We start from the raw sequence: 19,252 nt of genomic DNA on the forward strand, positions 1-19,252 counted from the left end.
ACTACATGAATAGCCATTTCCCTGGCAACATTTATCTGCCATTCTCAGACTTCACATCATCTATTTAAGAGGGCATGAAGGGCCGGCATCGTGGTGCAATGAGCTAAGCTGCCACGTGCAATGCTGGCATTCTATATGGAAGCAACAGTTGGAGTCCCAGCTACTCCTGCTTCCAATCCAGCTCCCTGCTGATGCACCTGGGAAGACAGCAGAGGATGACCTAAGTATTTTGGCTCCTGCCATCCATGTGAGAGATCTAGATGTAGTTCCAAGCTCCTGGCTTCAATCTGGCAGTTGCAGCCACTTGGGGGAGGGAACCGATGGATGAAGACATCTTTCTTACACTGCCTTTCAAATAAACAGAGAGAGAGAGAGGGAGAGAAAGAGACAGAGAGAGAGGCATAAATGGTCCTTTAATCACAGGAGGTGAAACAGATCTGACTTCCTGGCAGGAATCATACTGCATCTTTTATAATGTTTTCTGCGTGATTCTATCATGCCCCAAAGATACTTCAAGCATCTGAGGGCAGGTAACAATACCGATCCATTTGTGAAATCCCTCAGCATCCGCTCCCTGGAAGGTATTCAACCATAACACCAGAAGACAACACATACATCACCTAACTGTGCACGGGCAGGACTAGAACTCTTTAAATTTGCCATGTGTTGATCAGAAACATTTTTCACGTAAATCATGTGTCAGAACTAAGAAACTCCAGCTCTGTGAAACATGTTCCAAATCAACTTGTTACTTACCTTATTTCGCAGATATCTAGAAGAGCTCTTAATATCAGCATTCAGATGTGAAACATGAATGAATTTTTCAACTCCAGCTTCCTTAGATACTTGAGCAATTGCTTGGGGAATCTTCACAAAAACATCCTCAAAGTCAAAGTTTCTGAAACAAAAAAATGAGTTAAGAACATGAGATCCAGGATTTCAAAGTTCACTATATAGTGATTTTCTTTTCTTTTTTTTTTTTTAAACTTTTATTTAATGAATATAAATTTCCAAAGTACAGCTTATGGATTATAATGGCTTCCCCCCCTCCCATAACTTCCCTCCCACCCGCAACCCTCCCCTTTCCCGCTCCCTCTCCCCTTCCATTCACATAAAGATTCATTTTCAATTCTCTTTATATACAGATGATCAGTTTAGTATATATTAAGTAAAGATTTCAACAGTTTGCCCCCACATAGCAACACAAAGAGAAAAAATACTGTTGGAGTACTAGTTATAGCATTAAATAACAGTGTACAGCACATTAAAGACAGGGATCCTACATGATATTTTTTAAAAATTAATTAATTTTCTATGCCATTTCCAATTTAACACCAGGTTTTTTTTTTCATTTCCAATTATCTTTTTATACCGAAGACCGATTCTGTATATACTAAGTAAAGATTTCATCAGTTTGCACCCTTCCTAACAGTATTGAAATTCTTAACAGTTAAACTTGAAACAGCAATGACTTAAATTAAAGCCCAAATTATTATTCTTTAAAAGTTTTTAGGCCGCTGTCATTACTGAGAACAATTCCAGGCTTATAAATTCAGCTTGAACAATACTCTGTGTTCTCAAGGATCAGGATCCTGAAGCTGGGGCCCTTTAAAAAAGCTGGCTGCACTTGCTGGCAACCAGGAAGGAATTACTGGGGGGGAAGGGAGTCACTTCTTATCCCTAGAAGTTGGCTTTCTTTGGGGGGAAAAGATACTGAAAATCAGTTACCAGGTCAATAAATGAACTAAATGCTTCCTCTGTACATGGCACTGTTTAATCATTACAGGGGATAGAAAGATGAGTAAGACCCTCCAAGTCATCTAAGAACTCAAGAAAGATTTGATGACACAAACATACTTAAATGAATCTAAGCCAAACATTAACAAGTGCTAAATAAATAAATAAAGCTGTGAACAAGTGTTGTGGAAGTACGGGACTAAAACATTATTTAAGGACAAGCATTCAGCCCATTGGTTAACATGCTTCCAGGGATTCCTGCATTCATATTAGAGTGCCTGGTTGAAGGCCTGGCTCTGCCCCTGATTCCAACTTCCTGCTAACGCACACCCTGGGAGGCAGCAGGTGATAACTCAAGTACTTCGGTCCCAGTCACGCATGTGGGGGACCTGGATTGTATTACGGGATCCTGGCTTCAGCGTGGCCCAGCCTGGCTGCTGCAGGCATCTGGAGAGTGAACAGCAGATAAGACTTTTCTCTTTCGCTTTCAAATGAAATTAAATAAATCACTGTTTGTAGATAAATATTCCATACAAAGGCTAAATCCAACTATTTAAACTAGTATTCACACCGTCTTCAATCAACAATACAGGAAAGAAATCTAGAATATTGTTCCACATAAGGAAAATCAATGTTCCACTTGCTAAACAGTGGAACAGACAAAATCCCAGATGGACAGAACCAAGCACAGGGTCCAACAACAGTCATTCTGTTGAGCTGGTAACACCAACCAGCATGACACAATTGTGTGAAAAGCCACACAGCTGACTTATGCCACACAGCTGACTTGCCAACAAAGTCTCCTAAGGGGGTCACTGGGTATGTAAATGGCTGTTCAATCAACTCTAATTGACGGACTAAAGGAAAACGTCACTACAGTGTGGGGCGTCTACAAGGTGCCCCATAAACCTGTGGTGGAGCCTAAGATGGACCTCTGCAGAGAAGAAAAGTGCGTCAAAGACTGACCTGGTTTCCCACTCTCGTCCGACAAGATTGATCACCACGTTGCTGTGCTGCACTGCTCTCCGGATAGAATCTTTGTCTCTTCCGTTCCATTCCTGTAACAGCAGCAGCCAATCAGATGGAAACCCTAGGGGTGTTCCCCAGCACCTGACACTTCCGCAGCCCCCCAGGCAAGGTTTACAAAGAGCCATCTGTTATAGCCATGATACAGCAGAAATGACCCTGAGGACTCAAGCTCTTGCTGAGTCGCTGGCTCTACTGGAGGCACGTAGGTCAAGACATTTTATTCAGGTAATGAGGTGACAGAACTGAAAAAGCAGCTGTTTAATGAAGCATATTCATGTTTGTCCACCAAGTTCTCCCCACCAAGTTTGTAAAGGCATCCAGTCATCAAGCCTCTCTTCAAAAGCTGAAAACCCAAGGATCACTTAAGGAGTAAACAGACTTTGCCTTTTGGCAGCAACCATTTACGGACTGAAGAGAGGAGGAGAGGCTTTATGACTATTTTCTCAGTTCCTCTTTCCACTTTTGAAGTCCCAGAATTCCTAATTTCTACTTTAAAGCCATGAAAACAAGGGGGCTGGCACTGTGGCACAGTGAGTTAAACTGCTATCTGCGATGGCAGCATCCCAAATGAGCCCTAGCTGCTCCACTTTCCAATCCAGCTCCCTGGTAAATGTGCCTGGGAAAGCAGCGGAAGATGGTCCAAGTGTTTGTACCCCTGCCACTCATGTGAGATCTGGAATGGATTTCCAGGCTCCTGGCTTTGGTCTGGCCCAGCCCCAGCTGTTGTGGCCATTTGCGGAGTCAATCAGTGGATGGAAGACTTTTCTCTCTGTCTCTCCCACTCTCTAAATCTGCCTTTCAAGTAAATAAAATAAAGATACAAAAACAAGAATCAGAAAAATGTGAACCACCTAAAATTTCAACATAAGCCAATGGGTTAGGGTCTACAGATTATTCAGGACTGAAGTCAAATTGATGAGTTTATCCAAAATAGTGACTGCACTGCCTTAACTAAGCCCAGACAAGGCAACCTCAGACCAAGTTTTCTATGTTAAAATGGAAATTGAATGTTGCAAGTATTTCAACATTAGAACATAATAAGAATCTCTTAGGTCAAATACTAAGTGCACGTGTATACATCAGTGCAATGGGAGGGAGTAGTAAAAAGGGGAAAGGAAGGAGGAAGAGGAGAAGAAAAGAAGAGAAGGAGGGAGAGGGGGAGACCAGGGCTCAGGAGAGAAAACTCAAATGCTTGTAACTTAGAAAAGACAGAAATCAGATTCAAGAATGAAAAGATGAAGCCCCAACAGGAAGAGTAAGTTAGACCTGATGGTGGAACATAGGGTACAAGAGACAGCACAGAACAGTGGCTCTAGAATTGGATAGGAGTGCAAATCCCAGTTTGCCACTTACTAATTTTGTACAAATTCTCTCTCCAAGCCTCAAGTAAAATTGGAAACCACCACCTATTTCATCAAGTTGTGGTGAGGAATAAGTAACGTAACATAAAATCTGCAGCACAGAAAAAAAAAAGTAGTTCTATACATAAAGAGCTAAAAAAGGCTTTTTCAGAAAATATACTAAGGGTGAAAGAGGAAGAACTCAAAATGATTCAGTAAAAGAGCTTAAGGCATAACTCCTTTGGAGAGAAATCCAAAGGAAATCAGAGTCCCAGGGGTAAGGCCCACGCGGCAGTCAGGCTGCAATCATGGAGCCATTCAGACAGCAGCTTCAAACAGAAACCACACCTGAAATGGCCAGTCCTTCCCAAATATAAACACATAAAAAATAAACATGTCAGGGTAGGTATGTGGTGCAGAGGTCAAGTAACAGCTAGAGATGCCCACATCCTGTATCACCACACATGGTTCGAGTATCAGCTACCCTGCTTCCGATCCAGCTCCTCCTAAAGCACACCGGGGAGGCAGCTGACAGCCCAGATACCTGATCCGTCCCACCCATGTGGGAGAACTGGATGGGCTTCTGGGCTCCCAGCTTTGGCCACGCCCAGCCCTGGTTATTGTGCGCATTTAGGGCAGCAGTGGGGAATATTTTCTCTGCCAAGGGCCATCTGGATATTCTGTAACATCTTTCACAGGCCATACAAAATTATCAACTTAAACATTAAAATTAAGTATCAACTTAAAAATTAGCCTGCTAAAGATTTACTGAATTCCTTTGAGTCCTGCCTATAGTTTTCTTGGCAGAGCCAGAGCAAATGATTTCAAGACCCACAGACCAGTCATTTCCCTCCTGATTTAGACAAGCTAGCTCTCCATTGCTCTCTGCCTCTCATATAAAAATAAATAAAAACTGTTTTAAAAGATTATGAGTTGCCTATGGTCTTGGTCATTAAGATAGACAGAGTTCAGCTCAATGCCAGATACACAATTTTTGCAGAAAAGAATGGAATAAATGTAACATGGCACAGCGGCTTCCATCCGCAGGCTAGTCAAGTTTTCACCTATCACTTGTGAAATACTCTAATTTGAGGCATGAACAAGATGACCAAAAACTTAAGTCACGAAGAACTAGGACAAACCTAAACTCCTAGAAGACCAAGAAAACACTTGATAACAAGAATCTGAAGAAGAAAAACACTTTAAAAATAAGCAATTTCCAAAGTTAGTATATACTGAGCTGTGAGCATTCAGTTAAAGAATAAATGAAAACACCATTATGAGACCGGCGCTGTGGTAAAGCTGCCACCTGCAGTGCCGGCATCCCATATGGGTGCCACTTCGAGTCCCAGCTGCTCCACTTCCAATCCAGCTCTCTGTTATGGCCTGGGAAAGCAGTGGAAGATAGCCCAAGTCCTTGGGCCCCTGCACCCGGAAGAAGCTCCTGGCTCTTGACTTCAGATCCACTCAGCTCTGGCCATTGCGGCCATCTGGGGAGTAAACCAGCAGATGGAAGACCTCTCCCTCTCTCTCTCTCTCTCTCTGCCTCTCCTTCTCTCTTGGTGTAACTCTTTCAAATAAATAAATAAATATTCAAAAAAAAAAAAAAAGGTTTCCCTAACCCCTTCCCCTTGCCTCACCCCACTGGCAACGAATAACCTAAAGGAAGAACCTGTAAATTAAAGACAGACAACAGGGAAGGCTCAGGAAGCACTGTTCTAAGTTAAAGCTACCTGAAGCAAACCAAGTTACAAAATGCCCTATTTGTAATTATTTCTGTCTACAGAAGCACTGTGCAACAGAAATATAACAGGAGGCACAGCACACACGGAATCCTAAATTTCCTACTAGCCACATAAAAGGAGTAAAAACAAACAAATGAAATTCATTTAGTGAAATATTTTAACTTAATATAGTCAAACAGTATTTCAACATATAAGTTAAAATTAACACAAATATTCCATATTATTTTCTTCACACAAAGTCTTTGACATGCTGTGTATATTTTGCATTTACAGCAAATCTCAATTCAGACTAGTCACCTTTCAAGAATTCACCAGACATATATAGGAGTGGCCACTAACAGATAGCACAGGTCTAGTGCAGGAGTTGGCAAACAATAGTCCACAGGCCGAATCTGACCTGCAGCCTAATTTTGAAAATAAATCTTTGCAGGAACTCAGCCATGTCCATCCACTTACATATTGTCTGTGGCTGTGTGTGGGCTGCAGGGGCAGAAATGAGTAATTATGATAGACTCTGACCTGCAAGGCCACCTGCTAGTCTACAATTTCTATGCCAAAATACAACATGCAGGAACTGACTGGGAGAGTGCCCTTGAGCCACTCAGGGATAAAACAGCTGCTTTATTATACTGCCTCTTTTTCTGGAAAAAAAAAAAAAAAAGTCACAGTAATTGACACCTGTCAACTCTAACAATCAGTCATAAAGGTTCTTACCAGGAAAATAATCTGGCCCAGGTCACCCATGGGACGAAGGTACATGATGTCATATGTATCACATCGATAGGGTATGATCACCTGTGACCCCATACGTCCTAAAAAATGGATTAAAACAAAGATCAACATCAACATTATATGGATGCTTTATATGGCAGCAATTTGGTAAATATTTAAATTCTAGTATGATCGGTGAACTGACATTATGCTTAATAAAAGACATATTTTGCCATGCTAAAGATGCACTTAACTTTTCAGAATTGCTTAACCCCATAGGTGTGCTCTTAATGCCACTACAGATAAAAATTACATACATCCAAGATAGGAACAATTTGTATTACTGTTAAAATGAGGAGAAACTGCTCATGTCTGTTCCTGAGACAATCCTAATAAATGGCACTGATACACAGTGCACCAAAGGCACTTTGCTTACCAAGGTGGTTGACAACGTATCGGCCCAGGAATCCTGTTGCTCCAAACACAGTGGCCACGACCCCACTGACTGAGGACCGCCCGCCTTTCCCATGAGGTATAACGGCATGGTGAAGATGGCGATGGGGTGGGCCATGACTCAGGGAGGTGGCTATTGCAGCGACAGCAGAACCTTAAACAAAATCCCACAGCACAAAAAAATGGTAAATGTCAGCTCAGAAGTAACTTAACTACAAAGAGCTTCTTTCCCGAGAAACTCGTAACAATATTTTGCCCTTGGTACTTTAGTAATTTAAGTACTAAAGGCAATAATAAGCACAAACTACTGCGCACAAAATCTGCAGGATGTGAGGAAATATACAAACATGAAATGGAAACTCTGAGCCCTATGACATATAATTTACCTAAGGAGATAAATCATATTGCTCAAAAAACATAATAAACAGTTACAAATTAAAACATCATAAACTTCTATGTTGAAAGGAACAGAGACTACAAAGCAAAGGAATAATAAGTCATATTATCATGAAGGACTCCTGGAAAAAGTGTTTTGTGAAAGGTTTTGAAGACCAGAAAAATATAACATATATAACACCACAAACAGGAATAATGCATAAGCCCAACACATAAAGACTCACCAGGCTCAGACCCTGAAACGCAACACTAAAGAAAAACTAACGCTGATGACATGGGTTGGAGGTGGAGGACTAATATGGAAAATTAAAAACAAAAAAGTGCAGTTCAGACAATATAAAACCATTGAAAAATATCAAAAATGATGAGAAAAGGAGTGAAAAGCTGGAGAAAAAATTCCCCAACTTTTAGCAAGGTCAACAGTTGGAATGGGCACCAGGTTCTAGTCCCGGTTGCTCCTCTTTCAGTCCAGCTCTCTGCTATGGCCCGGGAGTGCAGTGGAGGATGGCCCAAATCCTTGGGCCCTGCACCCGCATGGGAGACCAGGAGGAGGCCTGGCTCCTGGCTTCAGATGGGCGCTGTGCCGGCCACAGCGGCCATTTGGGGAGTGAACCAAAGGAAGGAAGACCTTTCTGTCTCTCTTTTTCATTTTCTAACTCTACCTGTCCAAAAAAAAAAAAAAAAAAAGTTGGGAATCTTTCAAACCAACATTTCTTTTTTTTTTTTTTTAAGATTTATTTATTTTTACTTGAAAGACAGAGTTATAAAGAGGCAAAGGCAGAGAGTGAGAGAGAGAGAGAGGTCTTCCATCTGCTGGTTCACTCTTCAGATGCCCGCAACAGCCAGAGCTATGCCGATCTGAAGCCAGGAGCCAGGAAATTCTGGTTCTCCCACGCAAGCGCAGGGGCTCAAGGACAAGGGCCATATTCTATTGCTTTCCCAGGCCACAGCAGAGAGCTAAATCAACATTTCTTTTTAATGTTTCCCGGTACTATGAGGGAATCTCAATGTTTGTGCATGAATGCTTATGCCTTCTCTACTGTATGTAAGTACAGAGACCACCCTGAACACTTGAAGGGTTCAGAAACTCAAAAGTACAACTATTATATTCCTACTAAGTCTTCTCTTCTCCAAGCTAAACATGTGCAGCTCTATCAACTATTCCTCATACAGCATAAATGATATGTTCCAATTTTAAGTCCCTCCTAATCTGTTACAACAGACTTTCAGAGCAGTTACACAACTTTCACATATATGGAAGCTAAAGGTTTAAAGTGCTAAAGAATTTCTCCTCCAATCAACAAGCTTTGGAGCTTACCACTGGAGCTTTGTGGGGGAAACTGAGAGACACAGAGGAATTTCTTTTCAAAGCCTTGGTTTGATTTCTGGGGATGACTCTCCAGGGGAACTCTGCCTAGAATCCAATGCTGTTCTCTATCCAAAAGTATGAAATTGGAGAAATGGCCCCGCTTACTGAATAGTGACTGAAACCACAGAGCATAAAACCAAACATAGATAAGACTGACAATAATGTCCTAATGGCTAAACTTACAGAGCTCCCACCAGGGATGTGACACTGTTTCAGGAGCTTTACATGGGCGACCTTAGTGAACGCTAAGGCCACTTTGTAGAGGAGGAAGCTAAGGCACAAAGGTTAGGGGATTAACCCAAGAGCCAGTGAGGAAGGCTGAAAGGCCACCCAGTGAGGCAGGAGGAAAAGCAAAAGAAAACGGTATGCAGAAGCCAAATACACAAAGTGTTTTAAGGACAAGCCGGTTAACCACCAAATGCTGCTCCAAAGTGAAGCAGCAAAGAGGACGGAGGGAAACACAATCTGGAATAGGTTGGTTGCACAAAGCCTTAAACTGAGCAATTTTAATGGATTAGTGGGAGTGAAAGCCAGATGGGAACAGGAATAAAAAGAATGTGAGGCAAGGAAGCAGAAGAGCAGAGGATTCTTGAGGCGGTAAGATGTAAGGGCAAAGAGAAACCAGGCCAGGGAACAGGATAACAAGGAAGGACTTGGATTACTTTTAATCAGAGAAGTAACATATTTGTATGTGACGGAAATGGCACAGAAGGGCAGGAACGTTACTGATTTAGGAGATGGAGTAAACAGGTAAGAGAACACGGGCTGAAATAAACTCGCAGATCAGAGCAGAAGGAGCTCATCCATTCAACAAAGGAGTACAGATAATTATCACAGATCAGCTCTCAGATTTCACAGTGGGAAAAAAAGGTTCTCATCTGAATCCTTTGGCAATGTCAAATAATGACACTGGAAAGGGAAACCAAATTTCCTAGAACAATACCATGGTAAAAATCCATTTGCGATTTGTATTCATGAATTTAAAGTAGAGCTAGTTAGTTCCGAATCTGCTCTGGTCCCATTCTCCATTGCTCAGGGGCAGGCAATATGTGGAAAGCATAGCTTAATCAGCTCCAATTATTATTATTATTTTTTAATGACAAAGGGCTATGAGCTGGGGAGTTAAGAATATATGATTAAGGGGAGTTCAGAGTTAAAAAAGTGAAGACAGGATAGTAAACAGGGGAAAGATGGCAGAGAAACTGAAAGAGGAAGAATCCATTGCATCAACAAGTGAATACTTCCAAGACTGTTTTGAGGATTACAGCAAATGCACAGAGCATTTAGCACACTGCTAGCACACATTTAAGCACTCCATGAAGAGTTGCTTTCAATTATTATTACTTTAAAATCCCTTAGAAGGGCCGGCGCCGTGGCTCAATAGGCTAATCCTCCGCCTTGCGGCGCTGGCACACCGGGTTCTAGTCCCGGTCAGGGCGCCGGATTCTATCCCAGTTGCCCCTCTTCCAGGCCAGCTCTCTGCTATGGCCCGGGAAGGCAGTGGAGGATGGCCCAAGTCCTTGGGCCCTGCACCCGCATGGGAGACCAGGAGAAGCACCTGGCTCCTGGCTTCGGATTGGCGAGATGCGCCGGCCGCAGCGGCCATTGGAGGGTGAACCAACGGCAAAAAGGAAGACCTTTCTATCTCTCTCTCTTACTATCCACTCTGCCTGTTTAAAAAAAAAAAAAAAAAAAAATCCCTTAGAAGGTAATGTTACACTGATGTCGCATGTCATATGGTTGCTTGGTTTTTCAACAAATACAGCCTAAGCATTATTCTAGAAATTTAGTCAAACAGTCAAAGTTCCTGGCCTCATGGAGCTCGCAGTTTTGGGAGGTTTTTTGTTTTTATTTTGTTTGTTTTTGGGAAAGCAAAAAGCGAGAAAGACAGAAGTATGTTCTATCCACTGGTCAATCCCCAAATGCCTGCAACAACTAGTCCTGGGTCAGGCCAAAGTCAGGGACTAGGAACTTAATCCATGCTCTCCCAAGTGGGTGGCAGGGACCCTACTACTTGAGTTCTCATCTGTTGCCTTGCAAGGTGTGCAGGAAGCTGGAAAAGGAAGCAGAACCAAGACTTGAACTTAGGCGCTCCACTAAGGGATGCCAAGTGTGCTAAGAAGTGTCTTAACCACTGCACCAAAACACCTGCCCCCAGTTTAGGAAATTGATATGAGAATTAATGATGCATGGGAAAGTACCTGTTATAATATGTTGCATATAGTAGGTGCTCAATAAACATAAGCTATTTCTCTCTGGCTCCTGCTTCTGTAGTTTTTCCATTATGAATACTACTAGGAAAACAATAATCTTTATTCATTTTGTATTGACTATGTTCTTTTGCCCAAAAATCTACATCAGTTTCCCACTGCAAGATACAAACCAATAGTCCAGATTAAAATAATGGACAATGCATTAGTTTCTTAAGCATTTATTTAAAAACTAAATATATATTCCATGTGGTACCAATATGTTCCTACACATAATAAAGCATAGTTAAAGCACTTCTAACAGTATCTGGTATGTAGCCATTGTTATTATTCCAGAAAATGACACTTTAAAGTTATAACATTTTCATAACCCATTGTTTTCTCTTGCACCTTCCACTTGGGAAGCCACTGGTCTAAATTCTGCTCAGCTCTCAAAGACCTCTTTACCTGAAACCACCTAACAGTCAACCTTGCTGTTTCCTACCCTCCAAGGTACACAGGTAGTCATTTACTGCTTCCTGATACTTCCTGAATACACTCTCATCCCCTTGTCTTTGTCAGCAGAAAATGCCGAACCTCTCTGACCTTCCAGAGCATAACCACCCTAAAAAGATGAGTGGAAGTGCTATAAACCTCCACTGGTCTTCCCTGCTGGTGACCTAGGAAAAACAGCAAAAGATGGCCCAGGTGTTTGGGCCCTGCAACCCATGTGGGAGACCTGCACGAAGCTCATGACTCCTGGCTTCAGCCTGGCCCAGTACTGGCCGCGCGGCCATCATTTAAAACCAGTGGATGGATCTGTTTCTCTCTGTAACTCTTTCAAAACAAATAAATCTTTACTATAAAAAATACTTCAAAAAGTTCACGGATATGGAATTAAAAGATGCTTACTATGATGCAAAAAAAAATTGAACTCCATACATTTTTTCATAATAGATATTTTTCCAGAATATTAAGGATTCTTCATATGCATGGATTTCAATATTTTTTGCATCGAAATACACTTATCTTTTAATCCCATTTCCCAGAATTTCCTGAATTATCATTGTATAGATGAATGATATGCACCATTGCCTTCCCAGTGGCACTCAAGAGTCTCACCCAAGATGAAAAACAAAAATGATCCTCAACATCAGAACTCTCCTCGATGCTTTTAAAAGTTTAAGTTGCAAACAGCTGATCTCAACACGTCTGATCCAGTGGCTCTACAATTAGCAATAAGTCTCCACTTTTATCTTTTATAAAGCTCTATGAGGTATTCTGTAAGAGCCAATGTATTACAGAATAACTAAATACAAGTACAGGATGGAAAAGTACAACTTTGGGGGCTGACTGGGGCAAGTTTGTGGAGGAAGTCGGGGTAAAAGAAAGGTAATGAAGTCTAACAGTATTCCTAATTCCTTGCTTTTCCAACCTCTGTGTGAGCGAAAGAGCAAATGTTACATTTTCAGAATAGAAGAAAAAATTCGCGATGCAAATTCTAAGATAGCCTTCCCTCTTCACTTTCCTTCCCACCAAGATCCTGACTCTTCTCCCTACATTGCAGCACCTCGATCTAATACACTACACTGGAGACGCTTTCGACAAAAAATAAATAAATAAATAAATAAATAAGTACTTTTACAAATATCACTACGGCTAATCGTCTCAGGGACTCCCTGACGTGGTGGTATGTTCATTTCCACTGCGGCACTTAGGATCTGAAGTCGAGAGCGAGTAAGGGCTTGCAGAAGGTCATAAAGCCAAGCCATGAAAACCCTCTCCCCTCGCTTTCCATGTCCACCCTTCGCCCCGCACAAAACCTCTTGTAACCCAAAACCATTACAACCCTTAGCTTCTTCAAGTGTCCCCGTCTCTCTCCCATCCCTTCCCGTTGCTCAAGCCCCACCGTCCGCTTGCCAAGTGTGCATTTAATACGCGAGCCGGGGAGGTGGAAAGGAAAAGGAAAAACCGGACAGAGGCGGTTCCGGCCATAGAAAAACAAACATGGCCAGGCACTCGGCGTGACCGCTGCAGCACTTCGCCTCGCCCTCAAGCCTCGGATGCTCTCCTCGGAATCCCCAAGACCACCTTTCCCCCTGACACTTACGTGACATTGGCAAGGGACGGACAACCCAGGGGTGCAGGGCTGCCGCCATCTTCTCCCACAATCCCCCACGGCCTGCTTTCCGGCCGACTACGGCTACTAAGCTGGGACAAACATCATCTCGCGCTACTGTCTGCGCATGCGCTGAGCGGGAAACGCCGGCCTGTGCCTGAGGTTGCGGTAGGGGTAAGGTTGACAGGCAAGGTGTCAGAGAACAGCCGAGAAGGAAAGAAAAGTGAACGAAAGAGACGAGAAAAGGAAAAGATTGAGCATCTTAGATCTGGAATGGGCCGTGAAGATAATCTCACGCTGTCAAGGGACCTGAAGTTCAGTCATACGGTCCCTGACACCAGGGCGTACAAAATCGCGGAATCCGAAGTGGAGGCGCTCAAGTTTCCTCTCAGTTCCCTGTTCCCTGAAAATGTCAACTAGAGCAGCTCTGGGGCGGCTGTGGGAAGCAGGAGGCCTGGCTCCTGTACTCGGGAAGTTCAGGACCCAGGGGACAGAAAGGGGGAAAGTGGAGATGAGAAATCGGACAGAGACTGCATCCCGAGTTAATAAACGCAGGTCGAGTTCCTCAAGCCCCTGGCTGCTCGCTGCCCTTGCGTTTGCTGTTAACATTTTCCTAGAATGATCAGTCATGTCTGTACCAGCTCAAGCCCCTGCTCATAGCAGGCTTCTCAGAGCATCCTCTCCAAGGTGGTGAGCATCCCACCCATCCTGATGTTTGCCTTTTCTGTTTGTTAGATTTATTTATCGCAGCACTCATCACCGCCTGACGTGTGAGTACAGGCGTCCTTAACCCGAAGCGGAATCCATGGAGGAGCATTGGGAACTCTCTGAAACGTTAGGTGAACTGTAGTGGTTATGGGTGCAATCCGGATGAGAAACTGCAGATGACGCTGGCCAGGGCAATGGTTTGGTTTTGTGTTTTGAACTGTGAACCTCTTTGAGAGCCTGCAGTATTCTAGAAAGAGCTGTCTGGATCCCGAGGAAGTTCCAGAAAGATAAGTACTTGAATTATAAAATACAGTACTTTATTCTGGTCATCTTCGTAAGAGCTCCAAGTAGGAGACAGCAGCCAGTGATCTTGTAAGACATACACCTTGGACTGCCCAGAAAACAGCCTGCTGTGAGGGGTCTTTCTAGACACTGTAGTTCTGTCAGTGCTTGGTGTTTTCAGAAACGAAGAGTGGGTGTTGCCGGAATAGAGGAACGGGCTGGCCGAGTTGGTAATTACTAGACTTGTAAATTACTTGTTTCCACTTATCCCACCCCTACTGTTTACCAAAGGGATACCTACCAAATTGAATCGGAAGAAAGAAACCTTTGAGTTTTGTCAGGGAAGCTTAGTAATGCTGCACTTACTGTGCACTTCGTATTCACTTAGCACTTAGAATTTGCTAATACTTGATTCTGGGGTCATTGTGAATATTAACACTTTGTTGATATCCCACTGTCATCAGCAACCTCCTAACCCCTGTATAACATTGCCAATTATATTATTTAACATCCCTAAATCAAACACTGTCTTGGGTTCTTAATTCTGATTTCAAGATGTCATGGTACAGTTGAAAAACCACTGATTTTAACACCCAAAATATGGGATTGCAGTCCCAGTTCTACTATTTATTAGTTGTGACCTGAACAGCTTTTACAGGTGTGTTACAGGGAAAATAACACCTGCTCTGTTACGTCAGCAGATAATTGTGAGGATCAGATGACACACGGATGTGAAGGTGCGTTGTCCAGTACGAACTGCTACATGCACATACATACAATTCTGTCTAAATACCAGTAAAACATCAAAAGCATAGAGTGATAGAATTCAAGGGGATCTAAAATATCAGCAGACTTAAGTTCTTTATTGTAAAGGTAAAGAAACTGAGATCTGGTATAAAAGAGATCATCAGCAGTTAACTTCCTTGAAGAAAGTGTGTGGCAGACCCATCACTGGCATCTGTGACGATTGAAATCTTTATCTTACAGCCTCAACTGGAAGCTCTTGTTGCTTCATAGGAACTATATGAGGGTGACTGGAAAAGTTCGTGGAAATTGCACATCATGAACAAACCACATGGATTGCTAAAATTTTTGCACCAGTATAAGCTTACCTTTTAATTTTATTTTTCCATGAAGTTTTTGACATGTTCTTATATTAGTCCTGTATTTGACCCATAAGGAACACCCAAGGTAACATTTCCAAAGAGAATGTACTGCTCAAGAAAGTTCTCCACAGGCCTAGAAGGAATTGCCAACTTCCTTGAAGGAAACGTCCCTTGGCCTGATATATCCCAGCATGGATTCATGCTGTTGGGTCTCTGACCATGTAAGAGAAATTTTATTCCAGAGATTGTCAATTTAAGCAAAATATGCCAAAATGTGTTGTTGCTATTTTTCTTTTTTTTTTACAAAAGGCAAGATGCTTATAAGTAATAAGAGTCCATTTTGTGGACTCCATAAAATGGAAATGATTGCTGGGACTTTGCATGAGAAACTTAATCAATCCTCAATTCTTTTATTTCTTGTTCTCCCCTACAGCCACCAAGACTTGATGATACTTAATACTTAGTCATCCTGATGTCTTAAGTGAAATCCATTGACAAAATTTCCATCTCCCTATTCCCCACCTAAATTGAACACTCAAAGGAGAGAATTAGTCAGGAGAGAGCAAGCCTAATCCTTCCACACACATCAGAGCCTTGTAGTATATCATCATCCTTCCTTTTGTCCTTTTGACCAGTCAGTTTCTGGCAGCCTCACCACTGTTGCCGTAGAGACAGTGATATCACCAGTTGTGATTCTGACCTCACTCCCCAGTCCCAACAAGGGGGAGTTGCATGGAAGGCTCTGGGAGAAAACAAGATCTTGAGCTGAGCAAGGACATCCCAGCATCTTCATTGATTTAAAAATATATTCTGGAGTCTCCTGTGGTTCACTACTCAAGTGCTACAGAGGTAGGAAATCCCACCACACCGATAAAATAACCCATTTGCTGATCCTTTGTGGTTAGAGGGGAGAATTCAGTATCAAGTGATGGACAACTTTTTATGTTCAAGCCAACCTTGTCATTCTGCCCAGCAAGTTCAGAATTTATCTCTGAGTCCTCAGGAAATAACCGAGTGTCTCCCTTGGCAGTATGCAGCCAAACCTGTCATCTTTGCTGCTGAACTTTTGATTCTGTTATAGATTTGATCAGATCTCCTTGAACATCATTTGGAGACATGAGCGAGCTTAGTCTTTGCTTCCCAATTTGAAAGTGAGAAAGGAAGCTTGACTGCCTACCGACTCTTCCTCTTCGTTGTGTGGCTAATCCAAAAGATTTTTTTTTTTTTTACTTCTTTCCAGTGCTCTCAGAGTAAAATCGGGCTGCTATTGCTTCCAGTCCAATTCTTATCCACTTTTTCCCACTCCTTGTTATTTCTGAAGACTTGGTTGGACAAGAAAACTGGGAGAGGGAAAGAAACACATATCTGTGAGGAAGTGTCTGTACTGATACTGATGGGGCTCCAGAGAAAGACATGGTTACTAGGGGAAAGTGAAAATAAGGAGAGACACAAGAAACCTTAACAATGAATGGTGTGAAAGAAACACAAACATACACCTCTAATCTGAAGCAAAGTCCATTAAAATTCTTGTTTAAATAACAAATCTATTAAGTTTCTACAATGTACTGGGCCCTTGCAAATAGGAAGGAAACAAAAGAGAATTGATGTAGTAAATATAGTCTTCTCTTTAGAAACTAGTTATAAAATTTGGCTGACTAGATCTCAAAACGTGTTCAGATATGGATCAGTCCTGCAAGAGTTTCATTTGTGCTCCTTGTAATTTGAATTTTCCCAAGAATTTAGGAAGTTTAAGCAAACAGGAGACCCTTGTTTAAGATGATGGCTGCAGGAGAAGCATGTCTTGAGATGGGGCTATGGCGCAGGGTCCCACAACCGTAACCAAATCCCTGTAAGTGTGTGTGCTCTCCCTGACTGGTATTCATGATTTGCACTACTCCTTGACTACAGGTAATAATCACACTGGCGTTTGGGGAGAATATTTTAGGTTCATCTAAGGCTACATGATCCCCGCCTTAGCCGTAGAAAAATCTCACAGCTTTGAGTGCGTTAAATTTCAGAGCTTCCCATATTTTAGACTGCTATCTAAGGGGATATAGCCACTGGTTCTACTACTACCTTTTCAGACCTTAGTTTCTTTATTCATTAGATAAGGGTGTTAGAATAAATTGTTACTAAGGTTCATTATCTTTACATTTTGTATATAGTCAGATTTTTTCTTATATTTAATAAATAGCACAAAGCATAATTTTTTATTTTGTATCATAACTCCAGGGTATTATCCACCAACTTTTGGAATTACAGTAAAGAAATGTGTGAACCCATTCATTGACACCACTAACCTCTTTAGATCTTCCTTCTTTTCTACTTCTTTGTAGAGAATACATCCATAAATTTAGAAGTCTTAATACCATTATTATCAAAACATATAAATACCTCTTTTGTTTGCCACCATCCAGGACAAGTTAGAAAGTTTTGCAAGTCTAAAGCTTCATGGATGCAGATGAACACAGAGAGGGCATAGAAAATAGAATAAAAATGGCATTTGTAAGTGTTTGCTGGTTATATTTGACTTATAAGTGCACTTTCTTTTTGTGGAAAGAGTACAAGAACACTTTCAAGATGTTGGTGTATTTATATATTGGAAAAGGAAGGTCTATTAGTTAGTAAGTCATTGGATGAGTCTCTGGGGTACATTTATCTCCAAAAGAGGTCACGAAGGCATGGCTAAGTTGCTTACCACCATAGCAGATTTGAGCAAGTCATTTACTGTTTGTTCTCAGATTTACCAATTTAAGAAAGAAAAATATGAGCAATCTGGAATTAGAAATGAGCAGAATTTATATAGGCATTCTTTTAGCAAACAGTTAATTAAGCATCTTTTTTAATATACTAATTAATATAAAGGATACCATGAGGAGCAAGAAAATGCCTCTGCTCTCATGAAGCAGCTAATAAAAACAGATGAACTATATACAAAAAGAGATGAATATATATAATATACATATATCTATAAACTGTGTCCTTGGCTTATTAAACTGAGTCAATAATTGGAGTATGAAACTAGGTTTACATCCTTGTAGGAGCAAAGAGCAAGCTTTAAAGTGCTGGATAGGATGTAAAAGTAGAAACAAAATATGATAGAAAGTCTGATGAGGGATCGAATCCATTAGTTAGGTATTTAGAGAATATTTCACTGATAGGATAACTTTTGACCCAAGCTATAAAGTAAGAATGGGGTTTAGAGGGACACTATTGAAGGTAGGAACTGGGTGGATATACCTAGGTAAGAATATAATAGCTTAGCATCTACTGAAATGTCTTGGTAGAGATAGTATAAGATTCTGGAAGACATTAACCATGAACTCCCTTCATAACATCAGGATGTGTGTTTCTCTTAAAGGAATGCTTTTAAAGTGTTTTAAGATCCATGAAGTCAAAGCTGTTTCTCTCCACTCCACCTTTTTATTTCTAACTTTCTGTTCAAGCACGTTTCAGATTAGCATATAAACTTTGCATTGTCCTTATAGTTAAATAAGCCTGTATACCGATGATTCAGAAGTGGAGACTAACAGTAGTTAAGAAATTATTGACCAGAAAGAACAACCTTTTTTGTCATCTGGGAACTTTCAGAATGTACAAGATCAGATGTGAAATCCCCCTATGAAATTTGAATGTTATTTTGTGCTCATCACCTGTGTGTGCGTGTGAAAATAATGAGTAAATCAACATCATAATGTAACAATAAGAGTAATTAAAGTTCAAATATAAAATTAGTCCCCTTTTGTGTTTGTTCTTGCATTGCAGGTTCCTGATATTACATGGCAGGAGGGGTGGGTAAACATAGGGATAGTGAAGACAACAACAGGTTAATCAAGAGCTTTCCTCATTTCTCAGAACCTTCCCTCAGCAAGAGTAAGTGATCATGTCATTTCCTTGTCTTTTGTGCTCAATTTTCCTCCTTTTTAATTGTGGTATAGCGCTCACATAAGGCAGTAGAACCTATTGATTTTGCCATTTTTCTATTAGAAGTAACTCATCAGGATGAAATTGAAACGAGATTAAGAAACACATGTTTCTGGCTCCTTTGCTGTCAACAACCTAGAACAA

At 41.4% G+C, this 19,252-nt stretch overlaps 2 protein-coding genes across 7 annotated transcripts in view; one reads left to right on the forward strand and one right to left on the reverse strand.

The window, feature by feature from the left end:
- Nucleotides 1–13,185, reverse strand: part of NDUFA9 (NADH:ubiquinone oxidoreductase subunit A9) — a 37,961-nt gene extending 24,776 nt beyond the window's left edge. The window contains exons 1-5 of the mRNA XM_062194761.1: nt 13,080–13,185; nt 6,999–7,169; nt 6,566–6,663; nt 2,704–2,795; nt 757–898 (exon numbers count right to left, since the gene is read on the reverse strand). Coding sequence (XP_062050745.1) covers nt 757–898; nt 2,704–2,795; nt 6,566–6,663; nt 6,999–7,169; nt 13,080–13,128 — 552 coding nt within the window. The 5' untranslated portion in view covers nt 13,129–13,185. The remainder of the gene's footprint in view (nt 1–756; nt 899–2,703; nt 2,796–6,565; nt 6,664–6,998; nt 7,170–13,079) is intronic.
- A 55-nt stretch (nt 13,186–13,240) lies between these two features.
- The window catches only part of AKAP3 (A-kinase anchoring protein 3), a 34,430-nt gene continuing 28,418 nt past the window's right edge, over nt 13,241–19,252 (forward strand). The window contains exons 1-3 of one of the 6 annotated variants that reach the window (XM_062194754.1): nt 13,241–14,308; nt 14,728–16,033; nt 18,950–19,057. The gene's annotated coding sequence lies outside the window, so the exon portion shown is untranslated. The other 5 variants (XM_062194758.1, XM_062194753.1, XM_062194755.1 and 2 more) reach the window with 5 other exon arrangements.

This window comes from Lepus europaeus, chromosome 6 (assembly GCF_033115175.1).
Source record: "Lepus europaeus isolate LE1 chromosome 6, mLepTim1.pri, whole genome shotgun sequence".
Lineage (NCBI taxonomy): Eukaryota > Metazoa > Chordata > Mammalia > Lagomorpha > Leporidae > Lepus > Lepus europaeus.